This window comes from Bos taurus, chromosome 17 (genome assembly GCF_002263795.3).
Source record: "Bos taurus isolate L1 Dominette 01449 registration number 42190680 breed Hereford chromosome 17, ARS-UCD2.0, whole genome shotgun sequence".
Classification (NCBI taxonomy): Eukaryota; Metazoa; Chordata; class Mammalia; order Artiodactyla; family Bovidae; genus Bos; species Bos taurus.
The window spans coordinates 25014788-25042503 of NC_037344.1; the positions used below are offsets into that span (position 1 = coordinate 25014788).

General features: G+C 35.8%; 2 protein-coding genes across 3 annotated transcripts in view; both read right to left on the minus strand.

Moving 5' to 3' along the window:
• Positions 1-3412: 3412 nt before the first annotated feature.
• LOC112442019 (syncytin-B-like) lies at positions 3413-4702 on the minus strand. The gene is made up of 2 exons (XM_024977579.2): positions 3890-4702; positions 3413-3772 (listed from the first exon to the last, which is right to left on the minus strand). The coding sequence occupies exons 1-2, from the start codon at positions 4215-4217 to the stop codon at positions 3714-3716; spliced, it is 387 nt and encodes a 128-aa protein (XP_024833347.1). The 5' UTR covers positions 4218-4702; the 3' UTR covers positions 3413-3713.
• Positions 4703-10043: 5341 nt separating this feature from the next.
• Positions 10044-27716, minus strand: part of PCDH10 (protocadherin 10) — a 46387-nt gene continuing 28714 nt past the window's right edge. For both annotated transcript variants that reach the window (XM_005217564.5, XM_010813744.4), the window contains one exon: positions 10044-14705. In XM_005217564.5, coding sequence (XP_005217621.1) covers positions 14686-14705 — 20 coding nt within the window. In that variant the 3' untranslated portion in view covers positions 10044-14685. The remainder of the gene's footprint in view (positions 14706-27716) is intronic.

Consider the following 27716-nt stretch of genomic DNA (forward strand, 5'->3'; position numbering starts at 1 on the left):
CATTCAACCCATTGTTAATTAGGAAACACTCAGTGACAAAAGTCTCACACTTTCAGAATAAAATTCAAAATTTCAGGTTTATGCAATTCACCCTGTCAACAGTTGTATTCTTCCTTTTGTCATGATTAAGAGGAGTCATTCGCGCTGATTAGGGGATGGGAGAGAATGGGAATTTGCTCCAGACTACCTGAGGGCAGTGTTAATTAAATGTACCTTAGTCCTAAATGGATTCCTTGAGGAGTCGCCCAATGATTATCAACTGCTCTCAGAAGAGCATAAGTTAAGAGGAAATAAGACAAAAGTATCTTAATCTACACAATATTCTCAAAAGAAATTTTTACATGGACTAATAAATTTTCTTTAAACTATAAATGCTCCCTTAGAAACATTAACTTAGTCAAAGATGAATAAGAATTGCCTTATTTTAGCTGATAAATTTGAATCCTATTTTTCACAAGAACATAAACCTTCCAACTGATTAAAGAGAGAAAAATGTTTAAACTTTTTGCAGAGCCGAAGGACAACTCTGGAGAACACAGTCTGCCTAGCTAAGAAAGGACAACTTCAAGAAGTCTACAATTAGAACGATTACAAAGAAATCCAATTTCCACTGAGCAGATAGTGAATACTGCCCACATTCACTTTTATAACATAAGTCAGATACAAAAAATGTGATTCTGTCAGGCAGTTAATTCCAACTCATTTATTTGTATGGAAATATAAAGATATTCAGAAAGCACATTGGGGTCAGGTTAAAAAATCAAGTATATATGGCCTAGTGCTGAGGCAGGAGATAAGGTGACTCCCCAGCCCCCAGAGAAAAGTAATTGGAGATTCATTTCCTGTAGATCAAAACTGCTGCTGCTGCTGTAAGTCGCTTCAGTTGTGTCCGACTCTGTGCGACCCCATAGAGGGCAGCCCACCAGGCTCCTCCGTCCCTGGGATTCATCAGGCAAGAACACTGGAGTGGGTTGCCACTTCCTTCTCCAATGCACGAAAGTGAAAAGTGAAAACGAAGTCGCTCAGTCACTTCTGACTCTTAGCGACCCCATGGACTGCAGCCCACTAGGCTCCTCTGTCCATGGGATTTTCCAGGCAAGAGTACTGGAGTGGGGTGCCATTGGTCCTGTTTAGACCATACATTTCTCATTCTTGAAGTCAGGAGACCTCCCTGACCACACATTCACAGAAAGGTTTCTTTGAGGCCAAAGGGGAGTGATGCCAAGGGATGATCTACCCACAGGCCTTTTCAGTAAAATCCATCTTGGCTAAGACATATGCACATCTCTTGGGACTATCCTAAGATATACCAAATATGGTCTATGAACAAGGCGAATCAAAATGATTAACCAAAGGAAACCTGGGAGAAATGCCCCACAGAAATAATTCAAACTGTCAGGAGGGTATGGCTCAGGGATTCTCCCTCTGAGTCTCCCCCATGTCTATCCACATTTACTGTACTCTTTTCCTCTTAATAAATACTTTACTTTCTTCACTACTTTTTGTCTTTATGGAAATTCTTTTCTTCAAAGCCCAAGAGCCAGGGCCTTTACCACTGACCACTGGTCTAGTGGCTAAACATTGGTGCTTTTACCACTGCGACCCAACCTCAATCTCCAGCTGGGAACCCGGGCCCTGCTCTAAGCCACTGCAAGCTGCGGCCACCCAAGATCAGGGCAATCATACTTATACACTTTTCATTAGTATGGACAGACAGCAACTTGAGATTGTCAAAAAGGGGTCGAGAGAGACGACTCAAAGTCAGTGGCTGTGATTTTTGATTTCCTGGACACCATATCACCAAGAAATAAAGAGGCACCTATGGACTGAGCTGATGAGTGGGTACCAAACTTAGGTATATTTTCATCTTGAAGTTTTGAAATTAGTATTGCTTAAATAAAACTCTGAAGCAGTCTGGAATTTCCAGAAAGGAATTATTTCCATTCTCAGACTGTATTCCATACTTTAGGTAACCAAGAATAAAGTAATAGAAAAAATATTAATGATAAAATATGCCACTTATTGTGTGTTAGCATACATCAATTCACCCAATTCTCTTCTACAGCTTAGTTAGTATACTTCCCCATATTTTAAAAGGTAAAAATTCAGATGTGAAGTAACTTTTCAAAAAGATCTTGCTTGTCTTTTCACAGCCATTAAATAAGTTTAAATTTGAAATATAGATCATATGGTGCAGTGCTTTTCTAACATTTAGGGCAATGTTCACAGTAAGAAATACATTTCACAGTGTGACCTAGTTCACACATGTATCTGAAAAAAATATTTCACAAAGAACTATTGGCTTTTATCACAAATGATGTTTTGATATTTTTCTATGCTACATTTTTCATTTTTGTCCTTTATTATGGTTGGAGAAGACTCTTGAGAGTCCCTTGGACTGCAAGGAGATCCAACCAGTCCATTCTGAAGGAGATCAGCCCTGGGATTTCTTTGGAAGGAATGATGCTAAAGCTGAAACTCCAGTACTTTGTCCACCTCATGCGAAGAGTTGACTCATTGGAAAAGACTCTGATGCTGGGAGGGATTGGGGGCAAGAGGAGAAGGGGACGACAGAGGATGAGATGGCTGGATGGCATCACTGACTCGGTGGACGTGAGTCTGAGTGAACTCCAGGAATTGGTGATGGACAGGGAGGCCTGGCATGCTGTGATTCATGGGGTCTCAAAGAGTCGGACACGACTGAGCAACTGATCTGATCTGATGTCATCTTTGCACGAAATGTTCCTTTGGTATCTCTAATTCTTTTGAAGAGATCTCTAGTATACCAAGAGATACCAAGGGAACATTTCGTGCAAAGATGGGCACAGTGAAGGACGGAAATGTCATGGACCTAGCAGAAGCAGAAGATATTAAGACAAGGTGGCAAGAATACACGGAAGAACTATACAAAAAAGATCTTCATAACCTAGATAACCATGACAGTGTGATCAGTCCCCTAGAGCCAGGCATCCTGGAGTGCAAAGTCAAGTAGGCCTTAGGAAGCATCACAACCAATAAAGCTAGGGGAGGTGATAGAATGTCAGTTGAGCTATTTCAAATCCTAAAACGTGATGCTATGAAAGTGCTGCACTCAATATGCAAGCAAATTTGGAAAACTCAGCAGCGGCCCCAGGACTGGAAAAGGTCAGTTTTCATTCCAATCCCAAAGAAAGGCAATGCCAAGGAATGTTCAAACTACTGCATAATTTCACTCATCTCACATACTAGCAACATAATGCTCAAAATTCTCCAAGTAAGGCTTCAATAGTATGTGAACTGAGAACTTCCAGATGTTGAAGTTGGATTTAGAAAAGGCTGAGAAACCAGAGATCAAATTGTCAACATCCATTGGATCATAGAAAAAGCAAGAGATTCCAGAAAGACATCTTCTGCTTTACTGACTACACGAAAGCCTTTGACTGTGTAGATCACAACAAACTATGGAAAATTCTTCAAGAGATAGGAATACCAAATCACTTTACTGTAAGGTGAATGCAAAAGAAAAAGCGAGTGAGCCAAGCAATCAGGCAAGAAAAGGGAAATTTATTAGAGGGAAAAGAGAGGGTGATTGGCTCTTAAGGAGAAGTAGCATCCTCCCTTTCTGATGGAGTCCTTCTTATACCCACCAATGAAAAATTCTCTGAAGGGATGTTCTCCACATAGCTGGAGATCTGGAATCTGGTGGCCTCACAGCTTTGAGAAGTTTTTGATAATCAGATTGAGTTCGAAGTAGCTTGTAGATAGTTTGGTTGGTGAAGGCTTGTAAGCGATCCTGAAGAAATTTTGAAAAAAGACACATTAAACATGAGCAGAAAGTTAGAATTAGGGTAAATAAAAGGAGAGGAACTAGAAAAGGTAGGACCCAGGACATCCAATTCCAATTGCTTACCCAGTTTTCCCATGTACTGCTGATGTGTTGGCGTATTCTCGAGGCCGTTTGTCAGATTTCTTGCTGCTTCCTTCACAATGCCTGATTTATTGGTGTAGAACCAACAGGCTTCCTCCAAAAATAGGCATAGGCCTCCTTTTTCTGCTGTGAGGTCTAATCCTCTTCTGTTTTGGAGGACCATGGTTGCCAGGGAATCTAGCTGGTTTTGGATAGTGATAAGGCTGTTAGCTATTTCTTCTAGGCTGTCAGTGAGGTCTTCAGAAAGGCTTTGATAGTAATTTAAAGAGGTTGTGAGTCCTGCGGTCCCTGTCCCAATCCTAGCAGACATTCCTAAACTAATTAATAGAGGATAGAATTGAATTGCCTGTCTGGGTCTGTTATGAGTTAGTGGGATAGGAAGGGTCTGATTGTTAGGAGCGATAGAAATTTCTGGGGCTAGATATACCAGGGTGCATGTTCCTCTCCAGTTAGTGGGAAGACATAAATAAGTAGTGGTTCCACATAAGAAAAATATTCCATGAGTAAGAAGACAACACCTGAAGTTGATAGCAAATAGGTGTCTTTCTGGGAACTTGTTAGTAGTCTCTGAAACTGACAGTGAACTCTCTAGTGTAGCTTCTACGAGAGGAGTATTTACACCATATGCAGAAGGGAGTCTCCCCAAGAAAGTAAGAGAATGTCCTGCAGTTCCTGAGACATGATAGATCAGCCTGAAGGGAAGGAGAGATGTGAAGTGTGATTCCAGAGGTGTGGCGGTATAGTTCCTAGTTGGGGGTAAGAATTGCACATAGAGTTTTGTCTGGAAAAACAGAAAGGAACCTATTGTAGACACACGTCAGAAGTGGTGGGTGTTAAGGAGCAGTAACCAGGCTAGATCAGAGGGTGGGCTTGGGATAGTAATAGAGGCTTTGAATTTTGAGAGAAGGTCTCTCCCAAGAATAGGAGTGGGGCATTTTGGAGAGTATAAGAAAAGAATGGGAAAAGGGGGTATTTTAAAGTGTGCAAGATAGAGGCTCAGTTATTCATGGCATAGATATTAAACCCCCAAATAGAGACTTGAGAGACCTTAGTTTTTTCAGAGTAGGCAAGCATAGCAAAGTAAGTGGCCCCCATGTCAATGAGAAAGGAGACTGGCTTACCTGCCACTCTAAGAGTTACCCTGGGCTCCTTAGAGGTGATGAGAGTTAGGGCCTCAGGCCCTGGGCACCTTCAGTCTTCAGTGGCAAGCCCAAGGAGGCTAGGCAGAGCTGGGCAGAGCTGCTCAAGACCAGGAGGGGATGTCTGGATCCCTGGAGGGGAATTTGGGTAGTGGACCCTCCAATGTCCCTTTATGCCACAGCTGGGACATGGACCTGGAGGGGGTCTTGGCTTTAGGCATAAGCGGGCCCAGTGGCCTTCTTTTCTGCATTTGAAGCAGGGCCCAGGGGCCTCCTTTCTTTGTTGGTTGATGGAGGCTTGGAGCCATTTAGGGCAGTGGCTAAAAGGTGGTATTTGGCCTGATCTCACTGGGCCTTCTCTAGATTTGCCTGTTCTTCCTGGTTATTGAAAATCTTAAAGGCTAAATTTAAAAGGTCTCATTGAGGGGTTTGAGGCCTTCTGCCTTTTTTAGTTTCTTTTGGATATCTGGGGATGACTGGGAGATAAAACGGGTGTTAAGGACAATGGTGCCCTCTGCTGAAGTGAGGTCTAATTTTGTATATTTTTGTAGCGCTTCGATTAACCTGGCTAGAAATTGTGCCACATTTTCATATAGTCTTTGAGTTATTTCTCTGAGCTTATCAAAGTTGATGTTTTATGGGCTTTATGCCCTGCCTTTTGAAGGCCCACAATTAGGCAAGCAATCATATGCTCATCCAGGTCTCCCTGCCTGATAATCCCAGTTGGTATCATCTCGGGGGACAGCCATTGCCCCTACAGGTTTAGTGTGTATCTCATCAGCATGCGCCTGAGAGGCTTGCCATACTCATTCCTTCTCTTCCGGGAGAAGAGTGGAGGAAAGTATGATGTAAATATCATGTTGGGTTAAGTCATAAGACTGGATAAGATACTTGAATTCTTTTAGATAATTAACTGGGTCTGAGAAGAAGGAGCCAAGATGCTTTTCAATCTGAGATAGGTTGATGAGGGAGAATGGGACATGAACCCAAACAATGCCTTTTGCTCCAGCTACTTCCTGTAAAGGGATAACTGGGGCAGGGAAGGAGCGGAATCCTGCGGTGAAGTTTCCTGATTTAAAGTACTTTAGACCAGTATGGGGAAGAGATCTAGGGAGGTCAGGGTAAAGCCTTGGGACCCTCAAGGTAGAGGGTGGGGCTGAGGTCTCTGCTTATCTCAGGCACAGGCTGGGGAGGGGTATTGGGAGCTGCAGCTTTGGAGGAGGCCTGCTGAGAAGGAGGGAGGGAGGAGGGGACTTAAGGTGGGGGTTGTGGAACTGGAGGATTCCAGAAAGGTGGAATCCAAAAGGTGGATCTGGAGCTGCTGCAAGGGGATTGGGAGCTATAGGGTGTGGGCTGTGGTCCAAAGGGTGGAAGGAAGAAGAAAATTCTAAACAGTGATCGGGAGACATTTTATTAGGAGGATGTGGCTCAGAGTGGGCCAAGAGTATTTGACAAGCAGAACAGGATTCACAGAGAGAGCAGAGAGCGAAGAAAACCTGAACATAAGGGATTTCTAAGCACTTTCCCTTGCAGCAGTGGCTGAAGTTATCAAGGTTCCATAGAGTATTACAATCAAGAGTTCTGTTTTCTGGCCATTGGGACCTGTTATCAAGTCTCTATTTAGGCCAGAATAGTAAATAAGTCTTTTTGGTCTTATCTCCTCTTGGAAGCCCAAGGTTTTTAGGTTTTGGAGAAAGCATCTTAGAGGATTAGATTTTGAGGGCTGGGATTGAGAATTTCCCATTGTGGCCAAATAGGAAGGTTAGACAAGGGTGAGAGAAAGTGAGGAGAAAAGTCCTAGAAAAAAGGCGTCCCCGTTCTCAGGACGTTTTCAGAGAGTAATAATACTCTGCTTTGAAATGGGTGCCCCCTATTCCAAAGTCAGATGGGGCACAAGGCAGAGGGCCTGAGGGCCATGGGGATCCTCCCGCCTAGTGCTAGGACTTGGAAAAGAGGTGACAGAGAGAGGATCCGAGGGAATGGGATTTCACTCACTCTTGCAACTGATGGATGAAATGTGGGCCGGTGAGTGGATGTCAGTCACAAGGCAAGTGGAGAGTCACGTCCCAGAGCTCACTCAGTTTCTCAGCAAGGTCTGAGCTAGGGGACCACTGGAGCTGGGCTTATGAGAGGAGCCCACACAGTTGCGGTGGATCTTCCCTCCCAGGTTTCAGCACAAGAATGTAAGGCTGCTGCTGCTAAGTCGCTTCAGTCATGTCCGACTCTGTGCGACCCTATAGACGGCAGCCTACCAGGCTCCCCCGTCCCTGGGATTCTCCAGGCAAGAACACTGGAGTGGGTTGCCATTTCCTTCTCCAATGCATGAAAGTGGAAAGTGAAAGTAGGAAGTCACTGGTCGTGTCCGACTCTCAGCGACCCCTTGGACTGCAGCCCACCAGGCTCCTCCATCCATGGGATTTTCCAGGCAAGAGTACTGGAGTGGGTTGCCATTGCCTTCTCCGAGAATGTAAGGCAAGTGCAGAGAAAAAGAAAGCAAGCCAGGCAGTCAGGCAAGAAAAGGGAAATTTATTAGAGGGAAAAGAGAGGGTGACTAGCTCTTAAGGAGAACAGGCATCCTCCCTTTCTGATGGAGTCCTTCTTATATCCCATCAATGAAAAATTTTCTGAAGGGATGGTCACATAGCCAGAGGTCTGGAATCTAGTGGTCTCACAGCTTTGAGAAGATAGGCTCCAGTGAGATAACAGCATGCCATTTGGACAATTTGGTCAGTCTCACAGATCACTGTGATTTTAATCTTTGTTTGCAAGGTCAATGTAAGGAGCCATCTTATCAATGAGACCCCATGTAGGCCCTATCACTTACCTGCCTCTTGAGAATTCGGTATCCAGGTCAAGAAGCAACAGTTAGAACCAGATATGGAACAATGGACTGGTTCCAAATAGGGAAAGGAGTATGTCAAGGCTGTATATTGTCACCCTACTGATTTAACTTATATACAAAGTACATCATGTGAAATGCCGGGCTGGATGAAGCACAAGCTGGAATCAAGATTGCTGGGAGAAATATTAGTAACCTCATATATGCAGATGACACCACCCTTATGACAGAAAGTGAAGAAGAACTAAAGAGCCTCTTGATGAAAGTGAAAGAGGAGAGTGAAAAAGCTAGCTTAAAATTCAGCATTCAAAAAACTAAGACCATAGTATCTGGTCCCATCACTTTATAGCAAATAGATGGGGATAACAATGGAAACAGTGGCAGATTTTATTGTTGGGGGCTCCAAGATCATTGCAGATGATGACTGTAGCCATGAAATTAAAAGATGCTTGCTCCTTGGAAGAAAAGCTATGACCAACATAAACAGCATATTAAAAAGCATAGACATTACTTTGCCAACAAAGGTCCATCTAGTCAAAGCTATGGTTTTTCCAGTAGTCATGTGTGGATGTGAGAGCTGGACTATAAAGAAAGCTGAGCGCCGAAGAATTGATGCTTTTGAATTGTTGGAGAAGACTCTTGAGAGTCCCTCGGACTGCAGGGAGATCAAACCAGTCAATCCTAAAGGAAGTCAGTCCTGAATATTAATTGGAAGGACTGATGGTAAAGCTGAAGCTCCAATACTTTGGCCACCTAATGTGTGGCCAACTGACTCATTGGGAAAGACCCTGATGCTGGGTTAGGGTTAGGTGAGAGGTGAGAGGAGAAGGGGCCAACAGAGGATGAGATGGTTGTTTGGCATCACTGACTCAATGGACATTAGTTTGAATAAACTCCGGGAGTTGGTGATGGACAGGGAGGCCTGGTGTGCTACAGTCCATGGGGTCGCAGAGTCAGACACTACTGAGCGACTGAACTGAACTGACGTTTTTCGTGTCCTAAGTACTTATTTTTGATCTTATGCTACCGCCTTAATATATTGAATTGCTCTCACAACTCAATGTTGGCTTTGACCACAAATGTGATCACTGACTTATTTGATCATTTTATTATTTAATAGTCTCCTCTTATATCTTTGGTTCCCAAAGCAAATTATTAATAGAATTTTCTTGAAGACAGATATTACCATGTTACATCCCCTCATTGTCAAACCTTAATATATGTTGAGAATCTAATAAAATTTAACTTTACCTCTGAAAATTCATAATCTGGATTAAATAGACGAGTACATGATATGATTCACAGAGCAGATAACAGTAAGGGGTAGGAGATCCAGGTGCACAGGGGAACCAAAGCTACTTGTAGTTATAGCTGTTAACATTTAACTGAGAACCATCATTCCTGCATCTTTTATTAGTTCTTTTCCATTATCAGGTTGGCTTTACTACATGTTCATATACTTGGTCTTCTCTTTGTGTTTCATAACATGAACCTCTGTCCAGATGTGTGTAGTTTGAACTCAAGAAAATAACTTATGCAAACCACACATGGGATTAAGAAGCACACATTTTTTCTATTACTTTTTAGCTATTAAAAAACATAAATTTCTATAAGATTCATTCAGATTATTTTACATTATAAAAAATTCTATACCTTAATTCATGTTTTCAGCTTGGGCAATGATACCCAAATGATTTCTTTTTAATGTTTCCATTGACTTTAAATATGAAACAGTTTGCTTCTAAAATTTCAGATAAAATTTTTTTCTTTTATTGCTTGAAGGCACTCATATCCTAAATATAATGTTGTTTTAATCCTTGTGGACTTTTGTATTACTACAACTTAAAAAAATTAAAAAGAAAATATAACAGGTGGAAAAATACATGTATAAAATATTCATTGAGGCTATCATGAGACTCATATGGAACTAAATGCCTACTTTCAAAACTATAAATATAGTGAAATCCTTTAAACCTAGCATATGTTGCTTCAAATAAGACTTGGTTTTGAACAGATGTCCCCTTAGACCTGTTATATTAAGACTAAAATTACTAAATTAACATTAGTTGTTTTTAAACTTAGGGCCACATTTTGCCACTGATTTTTATTGAAAGCTCCCACAGGCGTAAGTGGAAGACCCATGCATGGAAAAATGGCATAATATGTATCCTAGTTTTATTTATTTCATATGTATACAGCAGTATAAAATAATATATTACATTTACACTCATTTTACTTATGTATTATTATAGCATTCACAGTAACAAACACTATAGTTAAGATTTAAACTCATCTTTTGTTATAATACCCTGTTTTCACTCACAGATAACTGTCTCAAAAATGTGTTTAGAGCTGAAATTCCCTGCTTACTTTCAGCTTAAGCATGTATGAATGTATTGGAAGTCTGAGTTCTGTCACTCAGAAATTTTTGAGTCTCATGTGAAAATTTAATTTTTTTTGCATTATTAATGCATTATTCTCATGCAACTCAAAAACATCTCGAGTGTAAAACTTCAAACTAAGCATGTGACAAGTTTTCAAGAAATAAAAGCCATTTTTCTAATTTTACAAATACTTAAAAATAGCGGTGGTTAGAAATACATGCATGCACACTAAAGGTATTAGAATTTTAGTCATATTATTGCCTGCAATACTCTGGCGGCACCCAGCAACCCACAGACTTCCCTGGTAGCTCAGTGGTAAAGAACCCGCCTGAAAATGCAGGAGACTTAGGTTCAGTCCCTGGGTCAGGAAGATCCCCTGGAGAAGGAAACGGCAACCCACACCAGTATTCTTGCCTGGGAAATCCCACGGACAGAGGAGCCTAGCAGGCTACAGTCCCTGGGGTCGCAAAGAGTTGGATACAACTTAGTGACTAAACAACAAACAACCACCACCACCCATTCTCATAGAACGCTGTAATCTAAAACCTATGCCAAGTTTTAGAAGAAAATAAAAATACCTAACAGTAGTTTCACAAATTACTGTCTTAGGGTTTTGTTGTTTTGTTTGAGGGATATTCCTTGAAATGCTAACAATATATAAAGTAATTTTACTACTCCATGGCATAAAAAATATGGAATTTTGTAATTTTCTGTTTTTCCTTGTTAAAAAGGAACATAAAAAGGATGTTAAGTGCAAAGCCTTTACCACTACAAAATTTGAGTTGAAAAAGATAACCTAAGAAATTGCAATATGAAAAATATAAGATTTTCAGAAAAATTATTAAGTATATCAATGTTTTCAGTATTTTTGAATTCCTTGGATATTAAACACACACAGAAATGTAAAGGGGAGGAAAAAAAACCACATGCAATGACAAATAACAGTACTAGTATCAGTCAGTGACATGAATTATTTTATCTTGCTGAACACTTGCAACATTTTGACTGAATAATTATATTAAAGATGAACTTTACTCCAGTAAATAACTTTTGGAAGTTAAATGGTACAATTAATGCACAGCTATTGAAATTTATGTCAAAAACTGTAAGGATTTTCTTTCTTCCTCTTACTGGAGATGCAGGAGGGTTTCTACATTACAAAAGATCTGACAGCAAATTATAACACTATTAAGAAAAAATAATTAAAATATTTAAACCTTCTACTGTAGCACTTAATTTGCAATGTTTGATAAAGGCATTGCATTTAATATCTTCATAAAATAAATATTCATATCTCCTTAGTATTTACTAAGATAGATGATACGCTTGTAATGATACAGACGTCTTATATCTGTAAAGTAATTCTGATGCAATATTTAAATATCTTATTTAAAATGATTTCACAAAATTATGTTCACAAGTTAAAAATTAGAATTTTATATATGGATGAAATATTTCTAAAAATTGTCATTTGACATACCTTTGAAACATCAAGACACTGTTTCCACAGGAAAATATCGACTTTTTACTACTCTAAAACTAACCATGTTAACAAGGAGTAAATGTCATGATTATTCTTTTCTGAAATAATTCATTGATGGAATATTGTCTAATAGTTTGGCTATTGTTTTGCATTGATATGTACAAAATTATGGAAGATTGGATATAAGGATGGCTAGATTAAATAGAAAACTTATTCTAAATTTTCTTTTCATACAAACCTAGTAAATGTTCATTTGGAAAACTTCATTATTGGTTGGTTGAATCTTTCCATCTTAAAATCCCCCTCACTGGTAGCTAACATTTTGGCCAATTTAATAAAGTCATAAGCTTACTGTGTTGTAACTTCTGATTTATGCTGGTTGCAATGAACAGATTAATAACTAATCACTTAATATTTCATGTTTAAATCATTCTAGTTGTATCACAGATTAGGCAAAAAATTTGTTGTTTTAGAAGATCATAAAATTTAAAAACTAAAATGCAAATTAGTATGTGTTTACTACAATATATTAAAAAAACAGACAAACATATGATATGAGAAGTTGATTCAAGGGGGATTATATTCAATGATATGAAAGACTAAATGATTAAATAAAGTCTTGGTCAGACGAATTAGTGTAACTCTTAGAGTATAACATATTTTCAACACATGTAATAAGTCTGATGGATGTGGGCTTCCCCCCATATTTGTAAAATTGTGAGTGAAATGTTTTAATTAAAGCAGAGTGATTCAACAAGAAAATAATTTTCTTGTTTAAAACACAATTACAATGAACAGACTTTTTGTTCAGTTAAATTATTTAAAAACACATAGTTTCTTACTAAAATAGTCTATCACCCAAAATATTAACGTAGTAATGCAAAAGTTTTGAGAAAATTTCACTGCTGCCTCTAGTGAATGTGTGTGCTTTTTGTGTCATATGTGATGGATTAGCTTCAAATATTTTTAAAAGGTCCCCCAAAGCCTGGAACATTACACAGATTATTTTGTTACATAAATTGATTGGGATTGTGAATACTAATATCTATTTTGATAAGACAAATAAGTGATACCAAGATATCACTCAAATATGCACAGCAATGACCTAGGAATATATATGCATATTTATATGCATTTTATTGTTAAATCTAGGAAAATATCCCCATTCAAATGACATAAAATTAAGTGGAAGACATTTGTTATGTGTCAAGTTTTGTCTGTTCTTTAATAACAGTCTGGCTCAAACTATCATTGAACATGTGATCAGTTAAAATTAAGGAAAATATTTCAGAATCAGTCCGCAATTTGGGTTGGGAAAGTATTTAGATATAATGTTGAAGGAGTTTTTTAGAGAGGAACTGTGAAAAAGCTGGTTTTTGCTTAGAAGGTTATCACATCTTCTGATTTTCCCTTTCTTATTCATACTTTAACAAGCAATAAACAGCAGTATAATAAAAGGAATATATGTAAAAGAGGAAAATGCAGATTACTAAATTTAATAATCAACTTGTTGACATAAACATAAAAGGAAAACTTCACTTTTCAAGGCTGACTCATGAAGAATTTTCTCTTTAATAAAATAATGACTACATTTAAACTATAATTCTCACACATAAGATAATGCTGAAACAGTAATGTACCATGTTTCTATCCCAAATTTATCTGTTTTAAATTTAGAGATCCTTTATATCTTATAGTTATTCTTTACCAGTTTAGATATTTATGTATCTCTATATATTCATATAGAGTTATAGATTTTATATGTGTAGCGTGTATTAGAAGTCATGAAGCTATGCAAAACTATGTAAAATAAAATTCTATGTGAGTTGTATGATTGAAGACTTCATTTAAAATAGTAATTTTCAGCTACATATTTTACACCACAAAATGTACAGACACCAGTGCTTTTTTTTTTTTTTTTGCTAACAACAAATACAGGTAAATGTATAGATTCTTTATAAAAGCTTTAAATGATTCTAAATTCAAAGCCATAGAAGTAGAATTGAAATTATCTAGATTGTTAGATATTTTGAGAGTACATGTTCAGTGCTCTTTTGATAACATCCACAGCTATATCTTTGGCATTGAAAATTCAGTACAAGTTCTTGACAAAATTTTGTAGCTTGGAGCTTCATTTTTTTTTAAACAAGGAAAAACAGGGTTGAAAAAGATATGAAAACTGGGAGGAAACTATTAATGATTTTCTTTTCCTTCGTATGTTTATCTTTGGGACCCTGAATTACCTTTTATTTTATTATATGATGCGGATTGTATGAATCCATTTAAAAACCAACTGAGTTGTACCACATTTTAGGAAAATTATATAATATAATATATATATTTTATATTTATTTAGAAGCTTTGAAATAGTACAGTAAACACTTTGCAACACGGTGTATAAACTACAGAATGTCTTTGATATTTTGTGGGTCTTCAGAATACAACATTTTTTATAACCCACAAGTGAAAAGAACATAATCACAATCTCTTTTGTAAAGTTGGAATAGTTTGGGGAACACTTGATCACACAAAAATAATATAAAACAGTCAAGTTTAAAACAGTGATATTGCATTTATAATGCACAAATTTCCTTTATCTTTATGACTGGCTTCTCGTGGTGAATATAAACATCTAAAGGGCTCAGTGACATTTGGAGAGAGAAAGATATATAGTGCTGTAAACAGGCACACACTGATCGGAGAGGCAAAATCAGTTGCCTAAAGTTTCTACAGTTCTGCACATTTCAACTCATTTCTCAGGCCTGCTGAGAGCAATTAGGTCCTATAATTGGCCATGATACTCTGCCGGCAATCTAATACTCAGTTACACACAACTAACTGGATGGCCAAGATAAATGAAGTTGAAAAGTTGATGCTTTTGTTGGTCGACTTTGTGCAAATCATGCTGCTTCAGGTAAGTCCTGTAGAATTGACTAGCATATCCTTTTCCGTGCTGTGAAAAAGAAAAGAAAAATACTCTAAGAAAAACAGCCTGACTTTTGATGGTTAGAATTGTACATTATTGTAAAAGAAGCAAATACAGTAAGAAATAAGTTGTATCCCCGTAAAAGACCCCTGTGATGGCAAAATATTTCCGTGTCCCTTTGGCTTCTAATAGTCATAGTCATTCTGCTGTTTGACTTTCTGAAAATGACAATTTTGACATTTATACAAATCGGTTTTGCAAGTGAAATGTGAGCTTTAAATACCAATCTTCAATTATGTTATTAACTTTTTAAGGTTATGTACAAAACAATCCCCACTTCACTGTCTATACACAGAATAGAGGAAAAATTTGTAGTCCTTACATTTGCAGAATAAGTCTTCAGTATATCTATGAATACTAGATATATATTTAATTTAATAAGCTCTATATTTCATACTCTTAATCTACATATAATAAGAGAAAACTATATCAGGAAGTGTTTATGTAGTTAAAAATTAAAGGATGATTCACATTTTTAAGTTTTGTTTTATTTAATTTTTTAGAATCATATGAAGATCAAATCTTTTTATGGCCTATAATTTTTTAAGGTAAATGTTATCTCCTCAAAGGAATCAGTTTTCTCCTAAAGTGGGAAGAGGCGGAGGGGAGTAAAAGATATTATTGAATGTGCTATTGAGTTTTGAAGCATAATATCCAGATTCAATCATGTAGATTTATGATCTTGTTTTTATTTATTTATAAAAAATAAAGGCTATTTCTTCCCAGTTATTCATTATCTTTGTAATATTTGACCTCGAGCACAATGAGAAGAGAAACTGTCTTTTAGCTCAGTATCTGGCACATAAGATATATAATAAAAATGTGCTAAAAATCAAGATAGTTCAATCGTAATTAAAAAATACATGTATGTCTATCTCATTAGAAATTAAGAGCTATGCTAAATAGCATAACTGAACTGTTTCAATCCGGTGAATAGTTATATTTTTACTGTTTCTTACGAGGGTAAGAACATGCTGATGAGTTCAATTTCTCTTGTACAGTATTTCTACTCATTTCAAGTAGATTTTCAAATTATATGTTATTCTTAATTTATTTTTGCTGACTATCTTACTTATTTCTCCTCAGAAACTCAGTTCCTGACCAGATCATCAAGCATTTCTTCATTTGTTCACCTATTAGAAAAGACATCAAATAAAATTATAAAAATCAGGTACCACCACTGACAGAAATGAAAGTGAAAACAAGCATATACTTATTCTGTGTACTAACTGGTATTGAAAATAATCAAAATGTATTTTATAATATATAACATTATGAATTATAAAATGAGTTAGCTGTAACAGGAGTCCACATGGTAGCTATTATAACTTACCTGGTCATAATGCTACACATAGTACTCTAGAGCAAATAGAAACTTTGCTTTTTTCAAAAAATCAAATCCTACTTTTCCATATGCCTTTGCGTTCAAATTCTCTGCTTCATGATAAACTTGATAAATATGAATGAATGCTTTATTTTGTATATATCAATCAAGATTTAAAATTCTCCAGGAAATTAAAATATTTAGCCATCATAGAAACTTGGGCTTATAAAATGAATTAGAACATATAGTTCCTGTGATCAAATAACTTATTGTCTAAACTGAACAACTGTGTGGCTGAAAGAGAACACTATTAATAACTACAGAAGACATACTCTTGCACTTTTCCGAGAACCCAGAATATACCATCATCTTACAAATGATATAATTTTTGTTTTCAAAATAAGTTGGAGATATTACTTACAGGTTGAAGTTTTTTCTTAAACAGTATAAATCAGAAACTATTGATTTATAAGAACCATCATTCTACAAAGTTCAAAACCAGAAGAAAGTCAGGAATAACCTATTTCAACCTATGCTGCTGCCAAATCACTTCAGTCATGTCCAACTCTGTGCGACCCCATAGACGGCAGCCCACCAGGCTCCCCTGTCCCTGGGATTCTCCAGGCAAGAACACTGGAGTGGGTTGCCATTTCCTTCTCCAATTTCAACCTATAAGCCAACACTATGTGAAAAAAATGAATTATACTGAAAATCTGCATCTTAGTATAAATACAGAAATTAGTGAACCTAACACAGGTTTAAATCAGTAAAGTATTTCTAATTAGGTTAAAAGATCACTTATGAAAAAAGCTATTAGCATAGATATTATATGTTTATTTGATTTAGAGTACCAAAAGAAATAGTATTATGAAAATAGTTCACAGTTATAATTAATATCTGAAATATAAACAAAAGCTTAAAAGGTTTACCTTATTGTTGCTTAGGGTTACATGTGTGCTGCTTTTATTTAAAGTGCACCTATTCCACTAGTGCTCTGAAGAATATAAACCACCTTTCATTAAATTTACCTTTTCCCACCTATGTGTTAATTCAGGAATGCAAATGTGAATAAGACAAGTGTAAGGACTGAGGTGGATGGTCAGAAGAAATTAGAATGGAGAGGGAAGATTTCTTTTACTTCAAAAGTTAATTTCCTAAATGTTAAGGATTGCTAGACAAGCTAGAGAAAATAAAAAGTTTTATTTACTAAAGTTACAGTTATATACATCTTGTTTCAAAACTTTTAAGAAGTTTGAATACTGAACAATGATTATTCTTTAGGTGTTGTATGGATTAAGGTTGAACAAGCAGCACACAATAAAAAAAAAAAAATCAATCTTTTTACGTTTTAGGCTCTGTACCAAGGACAGTTGTTCCACAGTATTAACTATTATGTCAATGCATCTGTTACTTTTCAGGCTAGAGACTATGGGTCAAATACATTGAATCTCTATGCTTTCTGATGTATTCTATATATATTTTGGAATTATCAAAGCATAGTTGAAAAATTTCTGCTTTTTCTTTTCATTTCACAAATGTATTTTTCCTTAGCTGTTCATTAGCATATGTGGGGATTTAATTACTTGATATGAATGAAATATTTTACTTTCAGTCAAATCAAAAGTAATAGGAAAAGGATGATTGCCATTCCTTTTCACCTTGATTCATTCACTGCATTTATTCTTCCTAATGAGTCATAAGAATGTTACATTTAAGACAGCTATTTTACAGTCTTAACTACATATGAAAAATTATTATTAATGTAGAAGAGATTCAAATACCCATCTTCTCATAATTTAGCATATATGTATGTGTATATTTACCATATATACATGTATATTTTCAGCATATATGTACAATTTCAATGAAAGTTCCATGATGCAAATTTTTTCTTATATTGGAGAATCATGTTGTTGCCTTTAGTAATTTGTAAAGTATGATATTAAACTGTTGGACAGTTAAAAATTCTAATGACTTAAGAAGAATGACTGTAAATATGTATATTTCAAAAATAATTGAAAAAATCACTAGTGGTATTCTGTTTATTCAGCATAATATCGTTTAATAATAGTCTGGTGAAAAATAATTTTTTATGATATATTAAAATGATAATTTAATCATTTGGATAGTCACATTCCTCTGCTTTCATAACAAGAAGCATAATACCCTTTATACTTTATGACAGTGTAGATCACAGAAGCTAAAGCAATAAATAAAGCTTCCGAAGTGATCTAATCTATTTCTGCCACTGAAAGAAAGAACAGCCTTCAAATATCCCACATGATTGAGACTCTCCACTACAGTGAAAAACCTCTAGAAGCTGAGATCAGTAAGCGACTTGGGAGGTCATTCAAATGTTTCATGAGTCTCACGGTCAGGACACTTCTTTATGTATAAAGTCAACCTAGCACACAAGAGTTTAAGCCCGTTCCCCCTTGTAGGAGTCTGAAACACCTGCTCTCTGTTCCCTGTGTGAACGCCTATGATAAACTTAAAGAGCATTTAAAAGCAAGCCCCCATTAGAGATCTTTCCAGCTGAATAATCAGTTCTTTTAACTTTCCTCTGTCTCATTCTCAAACCATTTTTGAAGATTCTCTTCAAAAATGTCTCTAAAGAATTTTTTTTTCTCTTTAACCCTGAAGTTTTGAAATGAGCATAGTTGCATTAACTATTAAAAGTTGCTGTTTTGTTTTTTTTTATCTTCCCACTTCCCCATATTTGCTTTTCTTTTTCAATATAGTTGCATATTGTTCATATTATGTTTCCCCCTCTCAAAAATTACAAAAATATTTAAAATTAGATATGTATATAATTAAAACCATTACATGCTATGCTTTATTATGAATTATAAAGACCAAAAGCCTTCTGTTAGTATAATATAGATTGTCTTTCTAACTACATTAGCTCAGAGCAATGTAATCTTGAGTTCTTATATTTATTGCATATTCTTCACACCACCCTCATGTTAAATTTATTTTTTTTTCCTTTCATCAAACAATATACCTTTTTATTCTACTTTGACAGAGTTAAGAGATTATAGAATATATCTAGAAAGAGTTAATTTGGAGAAGGAGATTTCCACCTGTAAACTTGATTAATCTTTTAGAAAGGAAACTGAAATAAATGACTCAAAAAAGCCTTCAGAACATTCATATAAGAAATATGTCATACAACCAAGTGTTTTATTTTTAGTTTAATCTATATAGGCATGCAATGCTTACAATATGCTTTGTAGTTATTAAATATCTATTAAATTAAAAGATAAACCCAAGGGTATTTTAAGAGATAAGAAATCGGCAAGTGTAGTTTTGTGGATTACAAATGTACATCAATAAATGAGTAAAATGAACCATTTCTAAAATAAGAGATAAACATTGACACTTTAGGTCTAGCAACTCTGACACCCCTAAATAGTCACCATCTTACCTAAGAATCTAGCTACCAATACATTTATTTTTTAGTTATGATGTAAACTGTATATCAATTTTGGACATCATTTGCTTATTAAGAATGGTTTGTGCAAAGATGAACTTAATTTCATAAGCTGGAAGTTACCCTTGAGGTGAAGCAGAGTTCATGCACTATGCAAAGTCCTGAATTTATTACCTGTGAAAATTTCAGAATTTAGTATTGCTTGGAACTTATTTTTAAAGCCTGTTTTGTTGTTAGATTTAATAGCCTTGAAAATACGGGCTTCTATTTGTCTACAAGCACAGTCCAAAAGTATGACAGAATATCATTACCTTCACATAGCTTTGAGGAAGAGAGTCTCCAGAAACACCATGAAATTCTTCTCAATAGAGGATCCATAGGCTTCTAGAAGGAGAAGGTAATGGCACCCCACTCCAGTACTGTTGCCTGGAAAATCCCATGGATGGAGGAGCTTGGTGGGCCGAAGTCCATGGGGTTGCTAAGAGTCGGACACGACTGAGCAACTTCACTTTCACTTTTCACTTTCATGCCTTGGAGAAGGAAATGGCAACCCACTCCAGTGTTCTTGCCTGGAGAATCCCAGGGATGGGGGAGCCCGGTGGGCTGCCGTCTATGGGGTCGCACAGAGTCAGATATGATTGAAGTGACTTAGCAGCAGCAGCAGGCTTCTAGAAGTTTCTACATACTTGTGTGTATTTGTGTGTATGTGATATATATGTGATGTGTATGTGTATATATACTTTAAAACTATATTCTTATTAAAGGCGATGCAGATGCTGTTGCTAAGTCGTATCCTACTCTTTGAGACCCCATGGGCTGTAGCCTGCCAGACGGCTCTGTCCACGGTATTTCCCAGGCAAGAATATAGGAGTGAGTTGCCATTTCCTTCTCCCAGGGATCTTCCCGACCCAGAGATCAAACCTGAGTCTTCTGTTTGGCAGGTGGATTTTTCTACCACTGAATCACCTGGGAAGCCTACTAAGGCAATAAGATATTTCATCAAGAAATATCTCTTCTATGGGTTACTGCAACTTAGTCAACTATCATTAATACTTTTAACAGGGTAGGGGTAATTATAGTAACTCAATTTTGTTTTGTTTAAAAATCTTTGTCTCTAATTATATTAAATAATGCTTTTAAATCTACAAGAAACAATATTGATAGTAATTAACTCCTTTAATTAGACAATATACTTTATCATTATTTGAATTGATTTAAGCAAGATATTTAAAAACACATGGTAGTCATCTAGACACAAAAATTATCAATATTTTAAATATCATTTTTAAACACTAAAGAATTAAACTTTGACATTAAAATATATGCTTAAAATTTTTATCATAATGATGTACTTGCATAAAATATTATAGATTCAATGGATGTGTTACAAACTTATCTAGAAATGTCAGAAATTTTGCCTTGTAAGCTTAACAAATATTCCCTGAGGAGGAAAAAGTAATAGGACATGACCCTACCCAGAAATCTTTGGCCATCATCTCTTTGACAAACAAAACCCCCTTGCCTCAATGGTGTCTCACAATCAAGTCTGAAGACAGAATTATTTTTTAAATCTCTGAAGCTATATAGGCACATATTTAGGAAATGAAACTCTAATGTTTCCATGTTCATAATGTCATTGAAAAAATTTCTGGAAAACTTTACCACAATGTACTAAGATATAGAAACTATGATTTGTTCTACGACTATTTGAAAATTATATTCTTTACATGGCAATAAAGAAATATCTGTGAAATTTTTTGTGAAGGCAATCCACTCAATTATCTTTTTAAAAATGACAAAGGATCTTTCATTTAACTTAGACAAATACCATTATCCTGTGAATCTAATTTCTAGCAAGATATCCATATGCTTCTTTAAAGAATAAATGGTTCAGGTTTTTTTTTTTTTTCTTTGAAAATTATGGAGTTGATAATATTTACTGACATTTCAAGTAATTTACTTTAAAACAACATTATAGGGAGATAAAATTAGTTACTTCCCTGTGAGGCTGAAATAACATTAATTTTCCAAGCAAAACTTTGGAAAATTCATGCATAGCATTAGTCACTCCTCTAAGAATAGGGATGTTATACCTGTATAGGCTTATTTACAACAACCAGCATCACTGTACCACAATATTAAACCAACCATTAGTGACACGCACAACTTCATCTTTTATGTGAAAACCAAGCAAAAATTCCAGCAATGAAAGATGGGAAAAATTTAAGAATAAATGCATAAGATCTTCATTTTAGAAATATATAGCCATGTGTCTAATTTATTAACCACTAATAGCCTACTTAAACAAGGATAAGATTTCTAAATAATTTAACCTTTTAGATAGCTAAGCTATGAAAATAAGTGGAAAATCTTTGGGCTGGTAAATAAAATATTATACTAATAGCATGATTTTTACAGGGTTATTATCAAAAAGATAGAGACAGCACACATGACTTAGAAACTGTGTGTAAAAGTATGACTATTTATTTAATATACTTGAATTCCCCTAACATCATTCAGTTGCTTCTATGTAAAAACAAACAACAAATTAATAACAGGAATTACATGGTCAGAAGAGGATTGAAATGCTAACACACTGGAAAGCTAACCAGTAGTGTTCTGTATCTAGGGAAAAAAAAACAACAAAACACTAAACAGGTTAGGAATCTAAGAATATAGACATCAGCATCAATAACTTCTTGAGTGGGGTTGCCAAATAAATACAGACGGTCTAGTTATATTTAAATTTCAGAAAAAAAACAATGAATAATTGTTTATATACCCCATGCAATATTTGGGTATCATGTATTTTTACTTGCTAAATCTGGCAACCCTAGTCTCAAAACATCAGTTACAAGATCCCACATATGATACTAGTTATAACTTAGGAAAATGGTATGCTGTGTTTCCTAGAAAAATATTACACTATAGTCTCTAATTATTCCATAGCACTCTGTCATATAATAAATTTTGTACATATTTCCATCTAAAATGATTTTAAAGTTAAAATGGCAGAATTCAAAAGGAGATTAAAAATAAAATATAAAAACAAGTTATCTATGATCATACATGAATACAATCTTGTCATTTAAATTTTTTTGTTTTATAATTAAATTTTAACTCTGATTTTGAGTCAGATACTTGTTCTGTGAGGTAGCTATAGCATATTTGATTAAATGTTCTTTCTTCTTTCCATAAGAAGTATAATTTTTAATTATTTATTCTAAAAAATTAAACCTAAATATACATTCTCATTTCAGTTCTATTCTGGAAACTCATTAACCTCCCTCCCTCTTGGCCTTTCAAATTAATCTAGAATAGGATAATTAGAGATTTGAAAACTGATAAGCAGTGAATCAAACTCAGCTTTAAAACATCACAAAAATGCTAAATTGCTAAAATAAGATTATTATCATGCTTGTTAAACATTAAAAATCATTTTAGTTATGTTCTAATTAAATGACAAGGTTTAAATCCTTAAACAGTTATATTACATTCCGTAACTGTAAACTTTGTGTTTGATTAAGGTTTATCCTAATTACTGCAAATATTTAACCACCCAATAAAAGTAAAAAATAAAAGGAAAAGTCAGGTATTACATTTACTATCTATGGAAAGTATCATAGTAAATCTAGGAACAAGTTCAAATTTTAAATAACTAACCTTTGTTAAGGCAGTAAGAGATTCTGGTTAAATAGTATTAATAATGTATATTTATATATAACATATCTATATCATTAACAAAATATGACTAGAGTATGAATGTACCTACATGTCTGATACTAAAGTTCTCATAGAGCAAAATAAAAATTTTGCATCTTTGTTTAAAAAAAAGCATCTGAGATATTCTTTAGTTGCCACAATGCCATAAAGAAAAAATTTGAAAATAACTTATGTGATAATGAAAAGCAAAAATACCAAAGATTTAAAAATTCACACAAAAACCCCAAAAACCTACAGGAAAGCCAGAAAAATTTTCTCTAGCCATAGTTATCCTGAATTATCAACAATTTCTTGCTCATACTTGTTTCTCTGTAGTGGATTGTGTTTTATGTTCATGTATAAGATTACCTTAATTTTATTTAATGTTTATATATATGTTTGTGAATTATATGTGACAGACAATTAAAAAGATATAGACTAGTGACATTAGCAGTTGGTGATACTGAACTATGAGGATTAAGAGGTTATTAATCCAATCAGAAAAGAATAAATATGTAAGGCCAGAATAAAAGAACATGAAAATCATGGAAGGTTGAAAGATGATGAAATCCAGGACAGTGTATGTTAGGAACAGAAATGGTTATGTTGGGGGGAGTTGTTTGTTTTCCCACCCAGAGATTACTGTAATTATATTAATTTATGTTAACTGGGGAGATATCTAAATAACTAAGGAGAAAAAATGCACTTGCTTTTTTGGTTTCAGGATGTTTCATCTATTGATTCATTGATGTAGTCTAATAAGCCTTTCTCGGTATTTACTTCACTCCAGACAAAGTTCTGGGTTTTGAGACCTTAATGCTTTTGAACTGTGGTGTTGGAGAAGACTCTTGAGAGTCCCTTGGACTGCAAGGAGATCCAACCAGTCCATTCTGAAGGCGATCAGCCCTGGGATTTCTTTGGAAGGACTGATGTTGAAGCTGAAACTCCAGTACTTTGGCCTCCTGATGCGAAGAGTTGACTCACTGGGAAAGACTCTGATGCTCGGAGGGATTGGGGGCAGGAGGAGAAGGGGACGACAGAGGATGAGATGGGTAGATGGCATCACTGACTCGATGGACGTGAGTCTGAGTGAACTCTGGGAGTTGGTGATGGACAGGGAGGCCTGGCGTGCTGCGATTCATGGGGTCGCAAAGAGTTGGACACGACTGAGTGACTGAACTGAACTGAATTGAACTGAACTGAAAATAGGTACACATGGATTCTTATCTAAGAGATCTACCCTTTTAATAGCTTAACTAGTTTTACAGGATATCTTAAAAACAGCAATTACATATAAAACCTATAAGAAGTTACAAGGAGAACATACATGTACATCGTTGTCTGAGAAGGCGTCCCATTTAAGTAAAAGGAGCTGAATCTTGATTGATGAGTAGATGTCCAAGCAGACACGGTGGGGAGTGGATTTGTAGATGAGAGAGCATTCCAGAAGGAGAAAGGAATGCCAAAGTACAAGGGCCTGGGAAAAGTGGTGTATAAAGGAGCCAGCAATCATTGAATGGCAGGAAAGAAAACATGCAGGCAGGGTTTAAACAAAAAAGCCCTTAAAGCTAATAAAAATGTGAATTGCTGCAGCCAAAACAGAAAGCCTCTCAACATTCTTAAAGTGGGGAATATTACAGTCAAATGTTTATGGATGTAAATGTATTCTCTAATTATTTGACAATGGAAGTCAAACAGAAAAGTAGAGGGGTTTTCATTAATTTTGATGAATTAGAAAGAAATGCCTGGGTTCAGGGAATGCAAAGGAAAGCATATTTGTCTTCTCACAGAGAAAAAGCAAGGATCCAGAGTTTATACTTCACACATCTGGAAATAGTTTGCATTCCATCACCCTAAATCTTCCAAGAGTGACAAAATGTTTTGCAGCCAAAATGACTGCCTGGATGTTTCGTGGCTGATAACTCAATTCTAAGCATAATTGTGACAGAAAAAAAGCAGTTTTGTGAGCTGCTAAAAGAAGTCATTCCATCCCAACAACCTCAAGCCTCTGGTTCCATCAACAGCAATAAAAACCAGGAACCTCCAGAAAAGCATCGGACGTTTTTTTTCTCATAAATTTTGACAAAGACAAATTAGGCTTATAAGGATCACTGACTGATATGAATCATATATAAGATTTATATATGATTTATGTAAAGATTTTGGTGAATATTTTTTAAAATAAAATACTGCTTCAGGGTTTCTTTTTTCACAGAGAGACATTCACAAGTAAAGTAAATCACTCCCTAGAAGCATCTGGTCTGCAACTCACAGAAATCGTGATGACACAGGGACAGTTTTAATCATGGGGTTTAAAATAACATATTTAAAGTGATTAAAGTTCTCATTGTTGCTGCTGTTGTTTACTGGTGAAGTTGTGTCCAACTCTTTGGGACTCTATGGACTGTAGTCCACTAGACTCCTCTGTCCATGGGATTTCCCAGGTAAGAATGCTGGAGCGGGTTGCCATTTCCTTCTCCAGGGGATATTCCGGACACAGGGATCAAACCCAGGTCTCCTGCATTGGTAGGCATTCTTTACCACTGAGCCATCTTAAAGGACACATACATTAGATCAAATATTTCCTATGCAAAAACAAGTTCTATTATATCTCAACCTACTAGTATTTTCAGTTATCATCTTTCACAGTGTCTACTTTTCATGTCTAAGTATCTTAATTTAAAAAAGAAAGCACATTTGTTTTTCACACCATCTCACAACTGTGAGCTTGCAGATGCAATCTTTTTCCAATCATCCAGCCTCAAGACTTGAGAGCTACCCTTTAGCTTAGTCGCTCAGTCATGTCAGACTCTTTGTGACTCCATGGACTGTAGCCCACCAGGCTCCTTTGTCCATGGGGATTCTCCAGGCAAGGATACTGGAGTGGCTTGCCACCTTCTCCTCCAGGGGAGCTTCCCAACTCAGGGATAGAAGCCCAGGTCTCCCACATTGCAGTCAGATTCTTTATCTTCTTTACTGTCTGAGCCACTAGGGAAGCCCTGAGAACTATCCCCGATAACTATTAATACTTCCTTTACCTTTTATTGTTACATTTAGAATTCTAATGCTAAACTTTTTTTTCCCCAAAATTTCTCTAATCCTTTCATTTTCATTCTCCATTGGGCCCATATTACCACAAAGTTTGAAACTGCAGTAACTCTCTGTTAGTACAACACCAAAAATTAAACCTCATGCAACAAATCCATGCTGACTTCATTCTAGTGTCCAATTTCTTAAGCCAGGGATTTAACAGTGAATTGGTTAGAGATGTTTACACTAGAATCAGATGCCAACATACACCATGGGCTGGCTCCCCACTATCTCTTGTTTCTCAATGTTATAATCTATAAAATGGGGACAGTAAAAATATCTATTTTAGTTGGCCATTGTAGGATTTAAATGCATTAATGTCTGAAAAGTTCTTAGAATAATGCCAGGAACATATTAAGTTCTTAATAATTGTTAGCTACTATTACTATCAGTATTATCATTAAATCATGTCTGAATCTATCCAAAACATGACTTTCAAACTAACTTCCAATATTCATCCTGGATTTCGTTTAAAGATTTAGAAACCTAGAATATTAAGTTCATAATTTTTTGCTCTCTAATCCCATACTTTTCTTCATGAAAGTCTGTACTTTTTGTCTATCAGTTAAAAATCACATAGTGCTCCAATATTGGCCCCAAAAGAGAATTCTATAAATTCTTCTTAGATTACACTCTAAGATAGCAGTCCCCAACATTTTTGGCATCAAGCATTGGTTTTGTGGAAGACAAACTTTCCATGGACTAGGGTAGAGGAGGATGTTTTACATTTATTGTGCACTTTATTTCTATTATTATTACATCTCCACCTCAAATCACCAGCCATTAAATCCTGGAGGTTGGGGACCCCTGCTCTTAGGGATCTTTCCCAAAGATAACCAAAGCCATTTTATTCTAGCAAAGTAAGCTTAGAACATAGAATCATTGAGAACCATTGCATTTTGAGAGACAATGCTTAATACAGTTGAGAGTTTAATATCAATCACGAATATATTAGGTGAAAAAAAGCTAAATCTATTTTAAGATATCATTTCTTTCATAGCTGGGAAACAGCACTATAAATGCAGGAAAATTTCACTATTTTATAAAAAATAAGAAAATTTTATTTTCATAGGAGCCAAACATAAAAAGAAATAAGCACATATGATGCATGCAACTGGGCATCTAACAACTTAGTTGTTAGGCCTCTTGCTTTCTAGGAAAATAATCATATCTATGAGCCTCCCTGGTGGTTCAGATGATAAAGAATCTTCCTGCAATGCGGGAGACCCAGGTTCAAATCCTGAGTCAGGCAGATCCCTTAGAAAAGGGAATAGCTACCCACTCCAGTATCCTTGCCTGGAGAGAGGAGCCCGGTGGGCTACAGAACATGGGGTCATAAAGAGTCAAACACCAATGAGCAACTAATACTTTCACTTTCATGCAGAACTGAAGTGGAAGGCAGAAGACAAAAAACATAGAGAATCATAAA

What these genes read in the sequence shown, in the direction of transcription:
- LOC112442019 (XM_024977579.2), bottom strand. Translation starts at nt 4,217, where the DNA reads ATGTCTGCTAGGATTGGGACAGGGACCGCAGGACTCACAACCTCTTTA. An exon ending in GCAGTACATGGGAAAACTGG is followed by an intron (nt 3,773 to 3,889) that starts GTAAGCAATTGG and finishes AAATTTCTTCAG; the next exon opens with GATCGCTTACAAGCCTTCAC.